We start from the raw sequence: 19,361 nt of genomic DNA, 5'->3' as shown, positions 1-19,361 counted from the left end.
CTAGCAAATAATTAATGTAATGTTCCTTTTGGGTAACAACCAGGCTCTGATTTTTCAGCCTAAATCTAATTTAATCATTTGTTTCCATGCTAATGTACAGCATGAGTTGTGTCTTTATCCATTTTGAATGTTATTTTCATCCTGAGTGGATGTTTTCAATAATTCACTGGGGACAATATTTCTCCAAAGATGGCATCTTATGATCTGCACTTTAAAGACTTTTAAGATGAAAAACGTTTTGAGCAGGGTGACGTCTTATAATTGTTTAGAAATCTGAATTTGAGTATCAGCCTCACTGCCCCAAAATAGTTTAAATAGCAGCTTTAATAGGAGTTTGAATAGTGTGAGCCTCTACACTCGCTAAGTCTCCGTGGTAAAGCGCTCAGCAAGCTATGTGATAAGATGCGCGGGCTGACTATCTTGGAAGCGGAGGCAATTGAAATTCGTCCTCTGCCACCTGGATTGTGGCGAGTAACTGCGCCACCATGAGGAATTGGAGAGTATTGGAAATTGGGCATGCCAAACTGGGAAGAAAAAAGAGGGAAATAAAAAGTCAATAGATTTTAGTTTTCATCACAGCCATGATCCATGATTTGCTACTTGCTTTTATTAGCTGTATTAGTGGAGGGTTTTTTTCATTGAAGAGAGCATTTGATTGGACAAACATATGGAGACCCACATAAATGCAAGATGAGTCATCAATAGTAGAGACTGTACATTTCCAATGCAAATATCTTCTAAACACTAGCCATTTGGATTTCACTAGCATATACGTAGACGGCCTCAAACGTAACAAACTCCGATTTTTGAATTTTTCATGGGATCTTTTAAGCAGCAAGTGTTCCTCTTATTCTGGCTATGGTTATGAACTGATTTGTTTTGGCAGTACAAAAGACACCAAAGACAAAAACGCTACAGTCTCTTACCTGCAAAGTGGTTCCACTAGGTCTTTGTCCAAGAAGTCATGGTCTTTCTTCACTGGAGATATGTCAATAGGAAATTGAGAATCTGTACAGAAACAAGGCATATCCCATTTCAACAATCAAGTTCAATTATGCCAAAGGCTGGACAAAAACAGATGTCTGAATGTCTTTTTAGGGACAGTAATGACTTCACTCTGATTCGTTAATAGGTTAATCTTTGCATGTTCACATTGAAAACAGAGGAATCCAGGCGCCCACACTCTTTTAATAATCCCTAACAACACATTCTTTCCAGAGCAATAGCCAAGGCAAAAAGAGTAGCTATCTTGTTGTAGACTTCCAGATGCTAATAAAGTAAGACAGTGTTTGCCCCCCAAAACTAAGCTTGGCCTTGAGAAGCTATTACGTCTTGCACTAAGAATGGTGTCCAACTTATGTAACGGGGTGACTGGATCCAGACCCTGCTGAAGCTGACATTCCATTGGTACAATTAAATGTTTCATCATATTTTTTCCTTTGTGGAACGATGCTGCCCACATTAAAAAGCACAGATTCAGTGAGATTCACTGTGTTCTGGTAGCAAAGCAGTGGAAATACCAAAACAACACTTATGAAAAGATGCATTATGAATAGATTCCATTCAGCTCTTTGATTATATGTCTGTCCTATATGAGCTTGAACAATGAATTGCATTGACAGTGTGTCATCTATCTTATATAATGTAGCCTATTTCAAATTAATAAAATATATGATGATGAGAATAAAACAATTTTCAGCAGTTACATTTATTAATGCTAAGAATCTGAATAAACAATTCCACCAAATAATATAGTTCATTAACTGTCGGCTGTTTACGGTTGCCAAGCAACATAGACACTTATGCAGGCAAAAGTGTTCTTCTATAGTCATTTCATGGTTTCAAAAGCAGCTCATCCAATCACAATTTAGTTGAAATTATACATTTTTATAAATATTAATTTAACCATGCAAAGACTATTTAAAAAAATATCCATCTATTGCGAGTGAAAGAAAGCGAGTGTTTTTGTGGCTGAATGAAAAAGGGCTATTCTGATTCTCTTTGAGGATGTTCAACTCTAGTATGTTAAAGTGGTACCTCTTTACTGGAAACTGTCAGACCATTGACCTTTCTGTTCCTCTTACCACTTAAACGTAAAACTCTCATACTTGTCTGTTTCATGGGCTCATGACTGCTGTACAAATGGTGGTATACCATTTTTTGAGGTGGTACAAGGCACACAGAAGAAAGTCATAGGAGTTTGGAAATATGAGGGTGAGCAAATGATGACAGAGTGCTCACTTTTGGCTACACTATCCGTTTAACATTGTCAAATCAGGTAGATATCAATGTGCCCATTAGAACCATGTTTTCTGAAATTACACTGGAAACAAAATCACACATTAAAAACATTGGGTTTGTCTTAAAGGAATATTCCAGGTTCAATATGAGTTTTGCTCAATCAACAGCATTTGAGCTGTATTTTTGATTATGGGAATGGAATTGAATTGGAGTATTATTGATTATGGGAATGGAAGTGAATTGGAGTATTATTGATTATGGGAATGGAAGTGAATTGGAGTATTATTGATTATGGGAATGGAAGTGAATTGGAGTATTATTGATTATGGGAATGGAAGTGAATTGGAGTATTATTGATTATGGGAATGGAAGTGAATTGGTAATCATTAAAATACTCACTATTTCAAAGGTATAGCCACAAGACATTATTTTAGTGTGATAGCTCAAACAATACTTAATGTTTTGCATATTAATTCATGTAAGTGCTTTTATAAAATTATAAGCTTCACATTTCTGCCTTTAAACCTTCCAAAAATTGGCCCCATTCACTTCCCTTGTAAGAGTCTCACTGTAACCCTGATTTTTGATAATGTTTTTTATAGTAAAGGAGGGACTAGTCAAAATTATGCCACAAATGCTGTCAAGTGAGCTTAACTTGTATTGAACCCGGAATATTATTTTAAGTCACGGTTACTTTATGAGCAAGGTGACGTCATACAATTGTATCGAAATCTAAATGCGAGTCCCAGCCTCTCTGCACCAAAATAGTTTTAACGGCAGCTTTACACTTGGTTTTGATAACATTTGTGATAAGTTTATGTTCTTGTGTGGTGCAGCGTTACCTTTAAAGAGCTGGGCGTACTGGGGGAATCCTGCAGCCCGCAGCCAGTCACAAGCTTCTTTCGCCTCAATTTCTGCAACACACAGAATGTTTGTTCTTGTCAGACTCATAAAACATGTCTATCTTTTTATATAATTAGATACAAAGACGAATCCAGATTAGAGGGCCAGATTTTATGGGTTAATTCAAACTTTAAGATCATAATGACCACATAATGACAAACTAAACAAAGTAATAGCATTCACATTCACGTGGTAAAGATATCATTTGTATCAACAAAACTTACGATTCACACCCTTTTTTACTTCTAAATAGACATGACTCATTTTCAGTATTATTAATTTTCTAAAGATATTGAAAATTCACTGCTTATTACACAACAACTCTCTGAAATACGTCATTCTGATTGGCCGATTGCAGCATTCTGTTGTCAGATATTTTTGTATAATGAGCACAAATGTACATAATTGACCATTGTTTCATGTCTCGTGTCACTCTGGGCTATTTCTTTGCACATAATAAATTTAGAGCTGTCAGTTTAGCATGTTAATTCAGTGCGATTAATTATACAAATTAACGTGTGAAATCCTCGGACCGTAATAAGGAATATTCCTTATATCTGAGCAATTCAAGCTTGGAGTACCACATGTTTTCTTCATGGGGCAGTAAGCGGAACTCGCTGTATAGGCAACGGGCAGATTATACAGACAGAAAACAAACCACACTTACCGATGGCAGACAACACAAGAACACAAGTTTGCGTTCAAACACAGCTTGATGAAGTGCAAATCTGAACACAGGAATCTCAAGAAGTGTTTTTCTAAGATTGAAACTTTATTTAACTTGACTCAGCCTCCTAAGTACTGTATGTTTATGATGCAATGCAACAAGACGGTCCAAAAGCGTCCGTCTGAGGCAGATGTACATTGACACGTCCTTAAACAAGCCCTTATAATAAATCTCAGACTGATCAACGAATTCACTTGCAAAATGGATTGCTATGGACTGTAGACCAATGATAGGCTTATGTTCAAAAATATGGAAATAACAATATATTGCATTCTAAAGCCAATTTTTTAAGTCTTTTTTAATCCTTTACTTATGTGCTTAAATAATAATACAATGGATTTTAATGATCTGTATTATTATTTTATAATATACATATATATATATATATATATATATAAAATGTTATACTTTAAATAGAACTGTTTATAATCATTCAATCATTCAATCATTATATATTGAATTATTGTTATTTGAGGGGCTTTCTTAGCAAATATGTGATTAATTGTGATTCATTGTAACCATGTAATTAATTTCATTAAAAAAAAATTATCGATTGATATCCCTAAATAAAATAATTTAAAATTAATTTTCAAAAATTTTAAATTATCAAATTAATATCCATGTCCATTTATTTATATTTATTTGGTAAGAAGCTGGGTAATAAGCATCAAAACTATTTTTAGAACAAGTAAGCATCTGGAGAGGAAGAAGGAGAGAATGCGAGAGAGAGAGAGAGAGCGAGAGAGAGAGAGAGAGAGACAGAGAGCGAGAGAGAGAGAGGTATTACATAACAAAATCAGTTAAGTGTTATTTAATTCTGTTTCTCATCCTGTCACTGCATGAACAAGTTTATTCTTGCAGGTCAGATACAAGGCAGGTTACAATATAATCACTCAGCCCTCAGAGCTTGTAAAATGTAGCTCTTAATACCTCACGACAACAAAACAAAGACAGCTCATGATCTTCAGGACTAAGAGATCAGTTACATATTGGCATCATGATCCTGTTTATATAACTAAAGTCTCTTGTGATGTGACCCAGCAGACATTAGATGACACAGAGTTTATGACAGAGACTATGGAGAGTTAACACAATATAGCCTACAAAAATGTCTGACAATTTATGAAGCTTTTTGTGGTCAGCCTTTGGAATAACTTTAGAAACATTGTGATCAATATCATTGTGCATGGAATGCATGAAACATTCATAAAGGAATTATTGATTTGTGGGGCTGTTGAGCAAAACAACTGGTTTAGAGTTAACCAAAAAGGTCAAAGTCAACAGGGATCGCTTTGATATCTCATTTGTTTCTCCTAGACAGCAATGAAATGAAATGGAGAACAAATGCAGAATCTTGCTTCAGTCTCAAGTGTGACAAAATTGAATGCAATTGCAACATAAAACCTAAATTGAATACTGTAAGCCGGAGAGGGTAATTCATGTCTATGTTTTGACTTGAGACAGCGTAATCTGATATTTGCAAAACAATAACTAGCACATACTTTCTGTTGCTTAAGAATGCATCACATTTCAACCAGCTATACAGTTACACAAGTTCATTGTCAACAAATCTGGTAAAGACGTCTACAAATGTAACAGTTACACAAATCGATACCATGTAGCTCACTTCCCAAAAAGTTCTTAAAGTAACATTAAATTAGATTCAAATGGATATGTACAGCATTTTTCTCAATACAGGTAATTCCAATGCAACTTTACAAGGAATCAAGCCTTACAATCCTCAACAGGCATGCCAAAGTCAACAGTGGGCAGGAAATATCCCAAAGATTTTAAAGTAAGATGCGGACCATGGAAGATTACAAATAAGTCTGGAATAATTGAAAATGTCACCTAAGCATCTGATTCCTAAACAAAATAATCCTTAACAACCATATGAATCATTCTCACCTGACTCAATACAGGAGTGAACTCTATGAAGTACAATGATGCAGCAACACAAACTCACCTTCAAATACCACTAAAGTACCAATAGGAGCCCAAATCCCATGCCAGCTCACTTGACAATTCAAGTCACACCCCAAAGGGTGTGCTGTCCATCCTATCTATGCCAGACCTCTGAGCGTGCGTACAGGAGTAACTGCGTCAGAGAGTTAATCGCATCTGGGTTTCCATTCATAGTAACGACAGTAACACTGATAAACTTGATGAGAATTCTTGTGCAGTCTCCACCTTACTAAGATTACCTGGCTTTTGTGTCACCTCCTTTACTGAACAATAAGCTTTGTTCCCTCCATACAGCCACTGTGAGTGGGACTAAATACTTAATACGTCAACAGATATGCAAAATATGACTGTGTCACGAAACCCTCAAATTTAGCCTATAGTAACTCGGTACAACTAAAACAGTTATGTTCACAGATATCTTAGGGCCTTTTCAGACAGATGTAAACAAATGTAACCAGTAAACTTATCGACTTATTCAAGACATGTGTATCTCTGCAAATATTGGCAGACCAAATGCCTTTGAACTTCAAAGCCCATGATATTACATGAAACTGCAAACAGCTTGATTCTACAGACCAATATTTACAAGGTTCCTAACACAGCATGTTACAACACACTGTATAGTGGTCGACCGATATGGGTTTATCAATGGGTTTTGTATTGATAGCCGACACAATGCAGATAAATAAAAACAAGCAAACAGATGGACTTATATTACACATATTATTAACTTGAATAAACTTTATCTATTGTTTTTTAGATTAGTAAAAATTCTAAATCATATAAATGAAAAGGTCCAACATGCTTAGTAAATTAAAATAGTTGCAATTAAACATCTTAAGTAAAGATTAGAAACCATTTAAAATATAGCTGGCAATACAACACTCAAAGAACAAATATATATATAAAAAAAATTATAATAAAATAAAAAACAAAACAAACACGTATTAGCACTTTAATCTATTTAAACTGTAAATCAGCCAAACAGACACTGTTATCAGCCAATTCCAATAATCTCAAAATGTTCAAATATCGGCCATTTAATCGGCCAATACATCGGCTTTGTACTAACGCTGTCATAACACATTGTTACAACACACTGTGGGGTCAACATGTGATGCTTCGTACACCTGCTGGGCTTTCGCAATGAGAAGGGATACTGAGGTCCTATTCACCTGGTTCAACGGAAAATGAGGGAACCTCCGTTGAGAGCAAGTCTTCATTCCCAGGAGTGCTGCGGCCACTTTGTTGTAGCACTTGGGCTTTGGCCAGAAACAGCGAAAGTGTAGAAATTTCTTATCAATGTCCACTATGTTGGCAGCCTGAAACCCAAGCTGGGAATTCCACGTTGCGCTGCATTCCGTAACATTATCCTGAGACTTCTCGTATTGTGTCTTTTCTGTTTTTTTCTCATGAATTTGAAGGATAAAGAGCTCAGCTTCTGGCTCTGGGCCAGCGGGGAACTCTCACTAAATGTGACTAAATGCCACCATCCATGCGACTGCCAAACTGCATGCAGTGTACAATGACTGTTACAACAATGCCTTTGTAGTACTGTGCCGATACAGTGGCTTTGAATACCAATAACAGAGTGCCACTAAATGTGAGTGGCAGTTTGCCCACAGAAAAAGACACCTTTTCTCCGTACTGAATAACCTTATGTAAAATGAGGCGGGAAGCTGTTTTCCCTCAAGGACTGCCACAGCACACGTAGGCACTTATAGTAGATGAGTCGTCCTGGTAGGAACTTGACAAGCTTAAAAATATCTGTCACAGTGTTTAGATTCCACAGATGTGTGTATTTTGGGACTGATTCAAGAGTCATACATTCAGTCACTTTTTTTTACGTTTTTTTTTTCTTTTGCAATAGTATTTTACTGTTCGAAAATACAATGGAAAACATTCATCCATATTACTGTACTTTAAATATGACAACAGAGGGGAAATCAGACAGTTTAATCCTCCTGTTCTGTTCAAGGGAATTTTAAGAACTCGAAAAACATACTTAAAGGGATAGGTCACCCAAAAATGAAATTATTTTCATTATTTTCTCATCCTCATGTTATTCTAACCCTGCATGACTTTCAATCTTCTGTGGAACACAGTAGGAGATGCTAGTCAGATAGTTAGTTTTAGTCACCATTCATTTTTAATGTATGGAAAAAGGAGTTATGTATGTGAATGTGAAAAGAAAAAAGGTCATAGAGGTTGGAACAACATAATGGCATGTAAATTATGACAGAATTTTCATTTTTGGATGAACTATCCCTTTAACCTTGAATTATCTGGTTGATAATTCAGTACTTTTCCTAACTTAACCTACTTTATATTAGATGTCTTTACTATGTACTTAGGCACTTGATACAAAGTACTTATTATGTACATATGTGCTATCGCATTGTACTTATATTTAAAGTACCTGCATTTAATTACATCTGTAGTTACACTGTTAACCTTACACCTAAGCCTACCCTTACCTACACCCTAATCCTACCGCTACTCCTAAACCTGCCTGTACCTCAACCTCAGTAGCGGCAAATGTGAATCTTGTGAGAATTTTGCAGAACAACATGTAGTTACACAACAAATCATATTTTTTCAAAAACAAAATTGGGGTCATAAACCCTAAAGTTAATCTCAACAGAACATGAGGGTTAAATGCATTTAAGTATTAAATGTGTTTTAAAAGTTTGAGATTTACTTACGAGACACTTTCATCGTGAAGAAAAACACCTTGGGAATGTTTAAACCAGAATGTAAACTTCCCCAAACATTTTTAATCGAAAAGCTGCCCTCTCCGTGAAAGAGCTCCTAACTCACTGAAGTCTCTCCCATCTTCTGCTTGTCTCTCCTCCTTAGCTTTTGACTTTCTCTCTAATTCTGTCACTTCCTACCTGGCCTCCCCTTAATTTTTCACTCTCTCTTTTTTTATTTATTCCTATACCCCAGTTCCTCTCCTCTCATTGGTTCTCATGTCCAAGCCCCCTTTCAGCATCTACCCTCCTCCATTCCTTTTGCTTTCTTCTCTCTTCTATTTAAATCATTATAACTTACTCCCTCTAACGCACAATTCTTGGCACTGCCCTTTCAGTCACCCTCCAAGTGGCAGAACACTGCAATGTGGGATTTTCTTTTCTTGCCATCTAATGATGTAATCAACCCCAACACAACCCCCACCACAGACTCCAAAATTCACAATCTACAGGAAGTCTACCCTCCTCTTTGAGTTTTATAGCGAGGGTAACAACTTTGTTGTTGGTAAGATCTTCACCTGCCCCATCCCATATACTGTAAATGTTACAGACATAGGGCAAAACATTTGTCTCTTACTGGTAAAAGGGGAGGGAGGATGGGCTGGGAAAACCAAGATGATCTAAATTCTTGCAATGCCCCACGGAACAACGGAAAGATGCAGGCTTATGGAAAATGTGACATCACAAGCATCACGGCCATTAGCGGTGATTCACTGGGAAAGATATGGGTTTCAATGTGGCATACACAATTCAACACATTAACTGGTGTTGGCTCAAACTTTTCTGCCCACTTACTAGTACAAACTGAACATCAGTAATGTGTCACAAAGCCTGATGTGAAGACCCATGTGGGCTGTGATCTCTGCACTGGGATCAAACAATAAATAAAAAGACAAAAGACAGTCTCCAAAAAAAATGCCACCAAACATTCCACAAAACTCCAAACAGCATCTTTGTTGTCTGCTCGTGCCAGATTCACTTTAACATTATTTTGGATCATTTCATCTTATATTAGTTGCTATACATGATATATTACTGCTAAAAGTATTTTAAAGGCAATTATGTCATATTTTACTCTCCCTCGTGTCGTTCCAAACCCATATGACTTTTTTTTACATGAAAAACAAAAGGAGATGCTTTAATTCACATCTTTTTTAAAACACAATGGCAGTGGATAGTGCCTCAAAAGTAGAAAAAAAAGTGGTCAGTGCGACTACATATTCCAAGTCTTCTGAAGACATACGATGGTTTTGGTAAGAAACAACCCACATTTTATGTAATTTTCAGTGAAAATCTTGAAGTCCATTGTGCTTTCATAAGCACTTTGATAGAACTTGTGTAGTTTAGCACTACAAGATGTTCTCTCGTAAACTTGTGCCACTTACAGAACAGTAAGCGTTCCACATAAGAAAGAAATAAAAGTCATGCAGGTTTGGAATGAAATGAAGGTGAACTATTCTTTTAATGTGTTTGTTATATTTAAAAGTGCAGTATGTAAGATTCAGAAACCCTTGTTATTAATGACACCTGTGGCTGTTAAGTGAACTGCAGCCAGCTACCTGTTGCTCTTGCACTCCAGAGGGATGCGAGCGAGCGAGCGATCATCGACCAAAACAATGACGTAACGTACAAAGAGGCTGAACGTGATTCACCGACATAATGCTGACAGATGAGGTCGCATAATTAAAATTACACAGTTCTGATTGTTTTACTTCAAACTTTGAGACTGTATATTATATTTGACTCTCCAGTGCTGGAACAGGGCTAAAACAAAGTGTGGATTTAGGTGTGGCTATGCGAGACTGTAGTTTGAAATAATCACTTTTCTTTGCATGATACATTGACTGCATTTAGACAATAGCATTTAGCTATCGATATTTCGATATTGATAGCGTTAGCTAGCTAGCTTTATCAATAGCTGTTAGCTAAATTTGGTGGATGATGACAGTAGCTGTTTATAAAATAGACTGTACATTATAATATGTTGTCACAATTCAGTATTGATGGGATTCATCACAACTGTCATTTTTATATATCATTGAGCTATTGATTTATAATAATTTAATGTATATATTTTCTGTATAACCAAGTTACGTTACACTAATGAATGGGTCTTTTTGCATTATCTTGAACAATGTCTAGCATTAATTTCATGTGTTATTGTAGTTACCTTGCTGAATAATTACAGTTTAACATTGTTTGTCACTTAATGTGAATCAGCATACCTGACTTTTAATATAAAGAGAAGATTGTTGAAATTATTTGTAAGTTACAAATTAAGGTAGCTTGCAATTCGTCAGTGTTAGCAGGCAAGATCAAGTTAGCTAAATTACACAGATCAATACTTATGGCATTATATTTCACATGCTTTGCAGTTATGTAATCTTACCTGTCCAATAAGAAGAACGCAAATTCAGGGCCGGTTTTGGTCCCCAAAATGGAACTAAGGGCCCTCCAGGAATCAAATGCCGTGCCGATGTTTACGCTAGTTTTTGCTCGACCACGATCACATTCACGCTTAGCCAGACGGGATTCAGTAGATACAGTACATTTTTGTTTTTATTCGTTTTTTTTGTCTTACTCTGAGTTTGTGTAGGAGTCGGTGTTGTGCTGGGAGCCAGACATTTGCTGGATTCCATCTCTAAGATAACGTTAACTAGTGTTGCAGACAGTTGTCGCTGATGAATAGAGGAAAAGAAGCACTGAGGCAAGGCTCTTGAGAGCGCGCATAAATGCCACATCCTTTGGATTTTCCCGGCAAAACCGACTCGCTCCCTTCACATGAAAATCAGTCTACAGGCTTTAATAGGCAACCTTGGTAGTCCAGGAAGGGCTTACTTTTTGCATTACAAGCTGTTCAAATATTGGCAAAAAAAGGCGAATATTACATGAAAATTGTTACATACTGCACCTTTAAGTTGAATTCACTGAATTCGTTTCTGTAAAATCTGAAACGTATGGCCCAAAACTTTCCCTAAATAAGTACATAAATGAAGACGCTTCTATCTACGCAAGCTTGATTTCACACATAGTTGCATTCTTAAATATGTTCAATTCAAAACACATCGCAAGTACACGCTGACAAAGCAACCATTTTTTAAGAGAATCTTGCTTAGCAAGGTCTTCTAAATATGCTTATAGTTAGCTACCTGAATAAAAACGCATCCAGTTTGATAGCACAGACATTTGAATGTAACTCTATCGCCTTCTTGAGTATAGAACAGAGATGCCCAAACCAGGGCCCGCAGGCCAAAGTTGGTCCGTAATGACCTTTGATTTGACCCAGCCCTGCCATATATGACAAGAAGGGAAAAATATAAAAGAAGAAAAAAATATGCTATTGACACAGCTTTTCATTGCACTAATTTAGCAGATTGTAGAGTAATGTTTTTTATATATATCATTAAATTATAAAGGAAGGGAACCAGGGTAGTTTGCAGGGCCTCGCTGCGGGATAGCGGGTTCCTGAAATTGCGTTTATTCCTGAAAGTTCCATGTTATTGATGCTGAACATTCCAGCACACTTTTATTCCCTTTACAGTGCAGCTGTGAATTAGTAAACCAATAGATACAGATGAACAAATCAAATCAATAAACTTGTTTTTGTATCAAACTGTAAGTCAAGGAGCTGCACGTAAATCGCTAGGTCTCTCCCTTTCTCTCTTGTGCAGCTGTCAGCAGCGCGTTTGAGCACTTGTTGAATTTAGTGTAAGCGTATGCAGTGAGGAAAAGCTTTGTCGCATAGTTATTGAACTACAGATGTTACAGATGTATAAATCTTTGTAAACCTGATAATTCGACATACAAATTGTGTTATACAGTGTCTCCACTGCGAGCAACGCAACGCAATAAAACTGTATTGTTCCAGTTATGGTTCCAAATATATCCATCGTGATCTTCATTTGAATTTTTGCTAAACATTATTTCTTCGTGCCGTCCGTTGTTCAGATGTTGCCGCGTCAGTGGCGGATGTTTGCACCATAAACATGCACAGACGGGCAATCAGCTTCTCACGAGCCACATCAGTTCGGTGCTGTGCTCATGCGCTAAAAATACCAAATACTACAATGTAGTTAATAATAATATTAAAACATATTATATTAAAATGTATTTTACAGACCATTAACCACTTTGTGTGTAAGAATCATATCCCTGTTCAATGTTCAATGTTAAATGTTTATTTTTGCAATTAATTATTAAATTGGCATGTTGCTAAGTTTTTAATATAAGCTCCTCATTCCAAATCTGGAGAAATGCTGTCATCATCTCCTTTGTGTCGGTGTATTAGTTTTGTAATGTTATTTTTAATAGCCAAAATATTTTGAAATATGTGAATGAGAAAAAAACAAATTCAGTAACAATGCACATTATGCAATGTAGAGATCACCTCTGGGCACCTCTGGTATTGAGGTTTGTTAGTAGAACAGTAACACACATTACGCATGTACAATGGTATCGCACACATGCATTAGCCAAGCATTTGCATTTAAGTACTTGTAGAGTATGTTTCTGGCCAAAATGGTTTCAGAATTCATAATCATAAGGAGAGAATACAAGTTAAAAAACTGATATGTTTAAACAATATCCCAGATGCTTTCACTCTGGTAAATGTGGCTTTTACTTACAGATATAACAAAACAGTCTTATTTGGATATCGGGAAATGAGTTCTCCATGACGCAGGTCTTAATAATTATTTTTCTCTGCGATTAAATGACTTTTCTACAGGGTAAAGACCAGGAAATGGCTGTGAGACTCTTTTACCAACCTGTCACCCCCTCACCCACTCAACAAAAACATTGCATATGGTATGAATCAGCCAGACGGTGCTGTAAGATGACTCTAAAAACAGCAGCGATACAAGCTCACAATCTATTACTGTAAACACATGATTCGAATGGAAAACACCTGGAGTAGTTCATGGCACAGAAACAAAATTTGGATGAGTCACCCACGTCAGAGGAGATGCGTGTTTGATTGACACCTCTTGTATCAGGTTCTTTTTTCCAACTGCTGATTCCACTGTGTCAGAACAGACAAGCTTGCTAAAGAGGAAACAGGATATTATAATGCATAAATAATAGACATGAAGGTGAGTCTGTTGTCTGGGGAAACCATTGCACAGTATGTGTCATGCTAAAAGCAGTTTGGAGTCTGATTAGACAATGGAAAAACAATATATCGGAGCCATGGCCTATTGGTTAGCACACGTGCTCTGATACATTGGGCCCATTTAAACCTGGTACTAAAGGTAAAAAAAACATTGGCGCAATCAATTAATTACATTTAGGGTGGGATTATTAGTTGGACCGACCAATGGAAGATAAGGACTTTTCAGGAAACCTGTTTAAACACAGGCATTATTTCAACAATTCTGTTCGGTGATGCTAAATTCCACATTTCACCTTTAATATCCATCTCTGGTGATCTGAAAGCAAGCTGACAGCATTAAAAACAGGTGTACATGTTTTGTTTTTTGCTCAAACTTGAATAGTTTTTAAACCTGTATAACACTACCTCACATCCTGATCTAATAGTACGTCCTTGAGCAAGAGCTAAATATTTACCTCTGGTAGTGTGGCTCATGTGCATAAAAAGGGCAGAAGCGCATTGTGTGGGGAAGACACTGCCAGACGTGCCCAAAATGTGTATATTCTCTGTCTGCCTCAGACAGTAATGTGGTGCGTAATGCCAAAACAGACATAAATCCAGCTCAGAGTACCATCTGCATATTGTTTGTATGGGAGTTGAATTACGACCACACAATGCGTCGTTTAAAGGGCAGCAAATCTGCGGTTGAGCAAACTTGATTGATGTCCATGTATGGTCATACATTTGGGGACACTGGCTTTTAGTAAATCACTATTCTCTGTCTAGACATCCGAGAGACGTTTATGCATCACAAAAAACACAATTTAATGAACACATTGTAAAATATGAGATCCCAATGAGTGATTTCACCCAATCTAAATACATCTGACCCCTTTGTAATTGTTGGTATTAGAGTATGGTTGTGTATAACACACACACACACACACACACACACACATTAATTAGTCCATATTATTTAGAATTAGCTTTATACTGTAAAAACAATAAAAAGTTTTCTTTAAAGGATATAGGGTTAGTCTATTGTAATTATAATCAGCTATACATTATATTAAAAACAATAGAATTATACAATACAGTATGTTCCTATTTAGACAGCTAAAGTAAAGTAAATGTTTAAAGTATATGTGTCACTCCACTTGTTTATGCCCAATTTGATAGCTAAAGACTATTTTTAGCCTGATCATCAAAAATCAGAGGTCTGAATTGCTGGCGTAGCAGAACGTGGTTTACAGGTTAGAGCCGTAGGCCATGGTGACAACATTGTGGGAATTCTCCTCTGTTATTTCAAGGACTACGTTTTAATTAACAAGAGCACCAGTGCTTCTCTAACCCATAATGGGCAACATCCTATATTCAATAGTCAGGAGTTAAATTAAAGAGAGATACCATTCAGTAATCCTACATCATCACATGTCCACTCTTTCAGTGGCGGTAGATTTTTAGGTAGAGGATCACAGCTGGGATGTGGGCCAAAGGAAATTAGACTCGCTGGGAAGTATGCAGAGAAAACAGCCCTCCAGATAAGGGCTAATAAAGTTTTCTTTCTGACAAAAGATTTGGAAGGACTGCTGCCTTCACCGTTGGCAAAAACAACACAGACTAGGTCTTTTTGGGAGGCCATAACATTGGCAATACTCATTTCCCCCTCATTGTGTCATAGGCTCATAACGAAAACCAATGCGCTTATAATAGAAACCTGCAAGTATGTGGCAGGGTTCAATCTGGGTTGATAACCATGCTGGAAAATCCATCCAGCTGAAAGGTAGTAGCTCAAAGGTTTCTTCGTTTTAGAATATAGATGTTGGTTACTTCCAGCAGGAAAAACAGCTTCATTTAATATGAAAATTCTATTACAGTTCACTGTGATACATTTTAGTAAGGGTGATGATGTATAGTTTCAAAATGGCTGTCTAGATGATTAAGATGTTTTATTTCCTCCATGCTTTAGAATTTAAATGGGTCACTTAAATGTTGCGGTCAGCAACGCAATATCGATAGAAGCAGTAGTGTGAGTGATCCAGCTCTGCGCTCTTCCGTCTCTGGATCTTGTCTAATGTTACCCATTACTAAGGAACCAAAATAAAGAGCTATGAAGATAGCATATCCAAGCATTTCTGGCGCTGATTTCCTCAAGTATTTGTTTGGCTGACCGCTTCCTGTTAAAAAAGCCAAAGTGTGGGTACACCTTCAAAGGCCCTTGCGAGAGAGGAAAAAACAAATCAGTTGTTGAGTGCTGATAAATCTTATTAGGTCATAAGTCACTCTGTATGATTTTGTCCCCAAAGCCCTGAAATGAATTCAAACCAGACCGGCGCAGCTGTGGTAACATATTCACCCTTCTGTTGAAGAACACACACAGAGTGTCTGCTTTCATATGCAAAGCTTGATAACCTTATAAGCTCTTTTTGAGATGCCTCTCACTAGCTTGATGGAATATTGGTATATAGAGATCCAGTTCTGGGCGATTCAGGGTGAATCTCACAAAACCTGTTAAGAACATGTCCAGGTCATATTTCAATTCAAAATAAAAAGTAAGATTTTAAAGTTTGCATAAAGAAAAGTCTTTTTTTTGGGCAATATTCATGGAAAAATCAGTATAACAATAATAATAATTATATATATTATATAAATAACCCATATATATATTGTTTGAATCCTCCTAACAAAGAAGGACGGCGTAAAACAATATGTTCAATTTGAGAGCTCTGCACGTGGTGAAAGAGCCTCATCTAGTAAATATTTACAGAGCTTTGACCATGGAAAATCACTTTAGGTTGTTTGTCACAGTAGACATGACTTGTGTAAAATATGATACACAACAGACTGTTTCTCCAAAAGAAGGAAATAAATTGGAGGATTATGGTTGAGCTGTACACCAAATAAGCCCATGATGTCTTTGCAACATGGTCTATAATTCACCAGCCCCATAGATGTAAATTAATAGTACATTTCTGACATTTTTGTGTCCGTTGCAAACCAAGTTTAAAGCTACTGCAATAGAGCATGCCAGGGCTTTACGGCACAAACCATCACTCCTCCAGTTTCAAGTAAACCATAGAGACTTTCCTAACCACAGAGCGGTGGCTCTTAACTCCCCAAAGCCTGAAAAATGGGATAAATAAGTATTAGGGGGTCTAGCTAATACTATTTGATTCTCAGAATGTTCCTGAAATCTGGGAAATGCTAAATGTGACACTTCGTAAACAGACTGTGGTAGAGTTGCGTGGTTTACCGGTACTAACGAAGAATTCAAAGGTCTGTCACAATTAAAGTCCTGATTAAATGAAAGCTCTATTCTACTGGATGCATGAAATTAGAGACAGAAAAACGAATGTATAAAATGTAATATTCAAAAAGTAGCACTTTTATAATATTAAATGGGTGGAGGTATGTACATGCGCGATGACGCATGTATTGGGATGTGTAAATACAAATGAGCAATGTGTCATGACGTCACGAACACATTTCTAAATGAGACTTTTCAGCAGGATGGCGAATATAAATGCTCTTTTTAGACTGGGTACCTCTTATATGTCTAAATATCAAGGAAAATTGGATTCTCCATTTCATGACCACTTTAATGTTTCTTGACAGTCTAAATATATGGAAGTGTTACAGGAAATGGACAAAACATTCTCCACGCTCTGGCATGAAATATGTGTTAAGAAGCTATAATGTGGCGCCCTGGAGCAGGTGTTCCTTTCCTGACCTTAGAGGTCACCAGTTTTGCCACCACACATGTCTTCTATTAAAGCCTAAAAAGTGAGCTGCTATACAAGGAAAGGAAGCTGAACCTGCATATCCACTGAGCCTTAAAGGATTAGTTCACCCAAAAATGTTACTTCTGTCTTTATTTACTCACCCTCATGTTGCTTCAAACCCATATGACTTTCTTCTGTATGAATTTCATTATAGGGAATATATTCTTCAAAAACTCACTTTTTGTGTTCAACAGAATTATATGAGGATGAGTAAATTATATTAGGAATTTTCATTTTTGGGACAACTATAGCTTTAAGAACACCTCAGAACCTGCCTGCAGAAACCAGAGGGGGCTAAACAGGGCAAATAAAATTATAAAATGAGGTCTCTGAAAATACATTTAGCAGGCGCTCTCTGTACACCAGATAAACTGTTCCAGATGCTGGAATCTGTATTCCCACACATGCTAAAGTGTTCTGACAACCAACTCAGAAGTATGAGCAATATTCGCTTGGATTTAGCAGATTTTGTGACTTAGTTCAACAAAGAATTTCACTGTCAACCCCTTTGGGAATTCTGTGAGCGAATACTCAGACTTAGCCTACATGAAGGTTTGCTAAGAAAATGTGTTAGTCCTCTCAAAAATTTTTCAGAGACTAACAAATTGTCATGCTTATACATCATAAAATGAATGAGAGTGGAGAAAGTTATGATATGTTTAGGAATAGCGACATGATAAAATCAAAACAGTTTTTCCAGAAAATAGTTTTTTTCTTTGAACAATTCAGCAAATCGTATCGTATCGTAACCTCTTCAACTCTGGGACATTTTTGAGCTGCCGCCTGCAATTTTTCATGCTCAAATTTAAATACTCACCATTTACACATACAAATAAAAAAACAATTTCAATATATATATATTGTTGTTGTTGTTCTCCTACATTTGTAAGCATGTAATTCCGGATCAATTTACTTCCAAAAAGTCTTATTTTATTCCACCAGTTGCCAGCAAGTATGATACATTTTTCACACCTTTTGTCACAAAACGCCAAACTGAAATGTAGGTGGTGCTCTAACACATTTAAGCCCTCGTAGATGTGCTCGTCCATAGACATTCAGTCTAATTTTCAGTTCATGAACAACCCCCATTGTTTCATAGAATATCTCGGCCTCTGAGTGGACTAGAAGCTCCATCTAGGTGTCATTGGAAAGCTGAGATCCTCAATATCCTTAATAGTCAATAACATATATTTCCGATTATTTTTTTTAGCATGCATTTCCTGCTGGACCGCATATTTTGGGGATTATTATTCACACAAGCAAGCTCACAGACAAGTAAAAATGGCTCATTTTTTAGAAAGTTAAAAGCAGATATAACGTTTTTTATCTATTTGGGGCTTACTGCAGCAGTGATCGGTGCATAAATGAGACGTTTGTATTTTTTGTCTTAATGAATATCATATTTCAATTTGTGATTCTTTTGACAATCTTTCAAACTGTGGTATTATGGCAACAAAATAAACTGTACAGTAGGGTGATATGTAAAAAATATATTTTTGCGATAATTGCCTTAAAAAAAATTCCCAATATCCGATTACATCGTCAACCCTCCTGCCGATGGTTGGTGAATATTTTTGCTTTATTAATTTTGCTTTAAAAATTGTATTCATTTTTTTAAACATGAAAAGCAGAAACAATACATTTCTAAATTCAAACAATACCCCATATGCCTGACTAATATATTCTGACTTCCTCTGTTCAAAGATTGTCACTGCCACAGAGCATGTGTAATGTTTTCAGGATGCTAACAAATGTACAGTTCGCATTTGTGTGTTTAGTGTAAGAAACTCCCTGACCCTGTAATAGTGACATGTCAAATCTTTGCACCTAAAATAAATGCACATGATACAGCGACTACAACACAGTTTTCCATGTCACGAACACTCTGTATCCTGTAATTC

At 36.6% G+C, this 19,361-nt stretch overlaps 1 protein-coding gene across 6 annotated transcripts in view; it reads right to left on the bottom strand.

Annotated features, from left to right (window-relative positions):
* The window catches only part of LOC127629918 (stAR-related lipid transfer protein 13-like), a 132,340-nt gene that overhangs the window by 11,690 nt on the left and 101,289 nt on the right, over positions 1-19,361 (bottom strand). For 5 of the 6 annotated variants that reach the window (XM_052107227.1, XM_052107226.1, XM_052107231.1 and 2 more), the window contains 2 exons: positions 3,084-3,155; positions 927-1,008 (listed from right to left, as the gene is read on the bottom strand). In XM_052107227.1, coding sequence (XP_051963187.1) covers positions 927-1,008; positions 3,084-3,155 — 154 coding nt within the window. Of the gene's footprint in view, positions 1-926; positions 1,009-3,083; positions 3,156-8,541; positions 8,716-19,361 lie in introns of those variants that run through there. The other variant, XM_052107230.1, reaches the window with a different exon arrangement.

This window comes from Xyrauchen texanus, chromosome 36 (genome assembly GCF_025860055.1).
Source record: "Xyrauchen texanus isolate HMW12.3.18 chromosome 36, RBS_HiC_50CHRs, whole genome shotgun sequence".
Classification (NCBI taxonomy): domain Eukaryota; kingdom Metazoa; phylum Chordata; class Actinopteri; order Cypriniformes; family Catostomidae; genus Xyrauchen; species Xyrauchen texanus.
The sequence above is the reverse complement of the archived record's forward strand: the minus strand, read 5'-3'. Positions and strand labels throughout refer to the sequence as shown.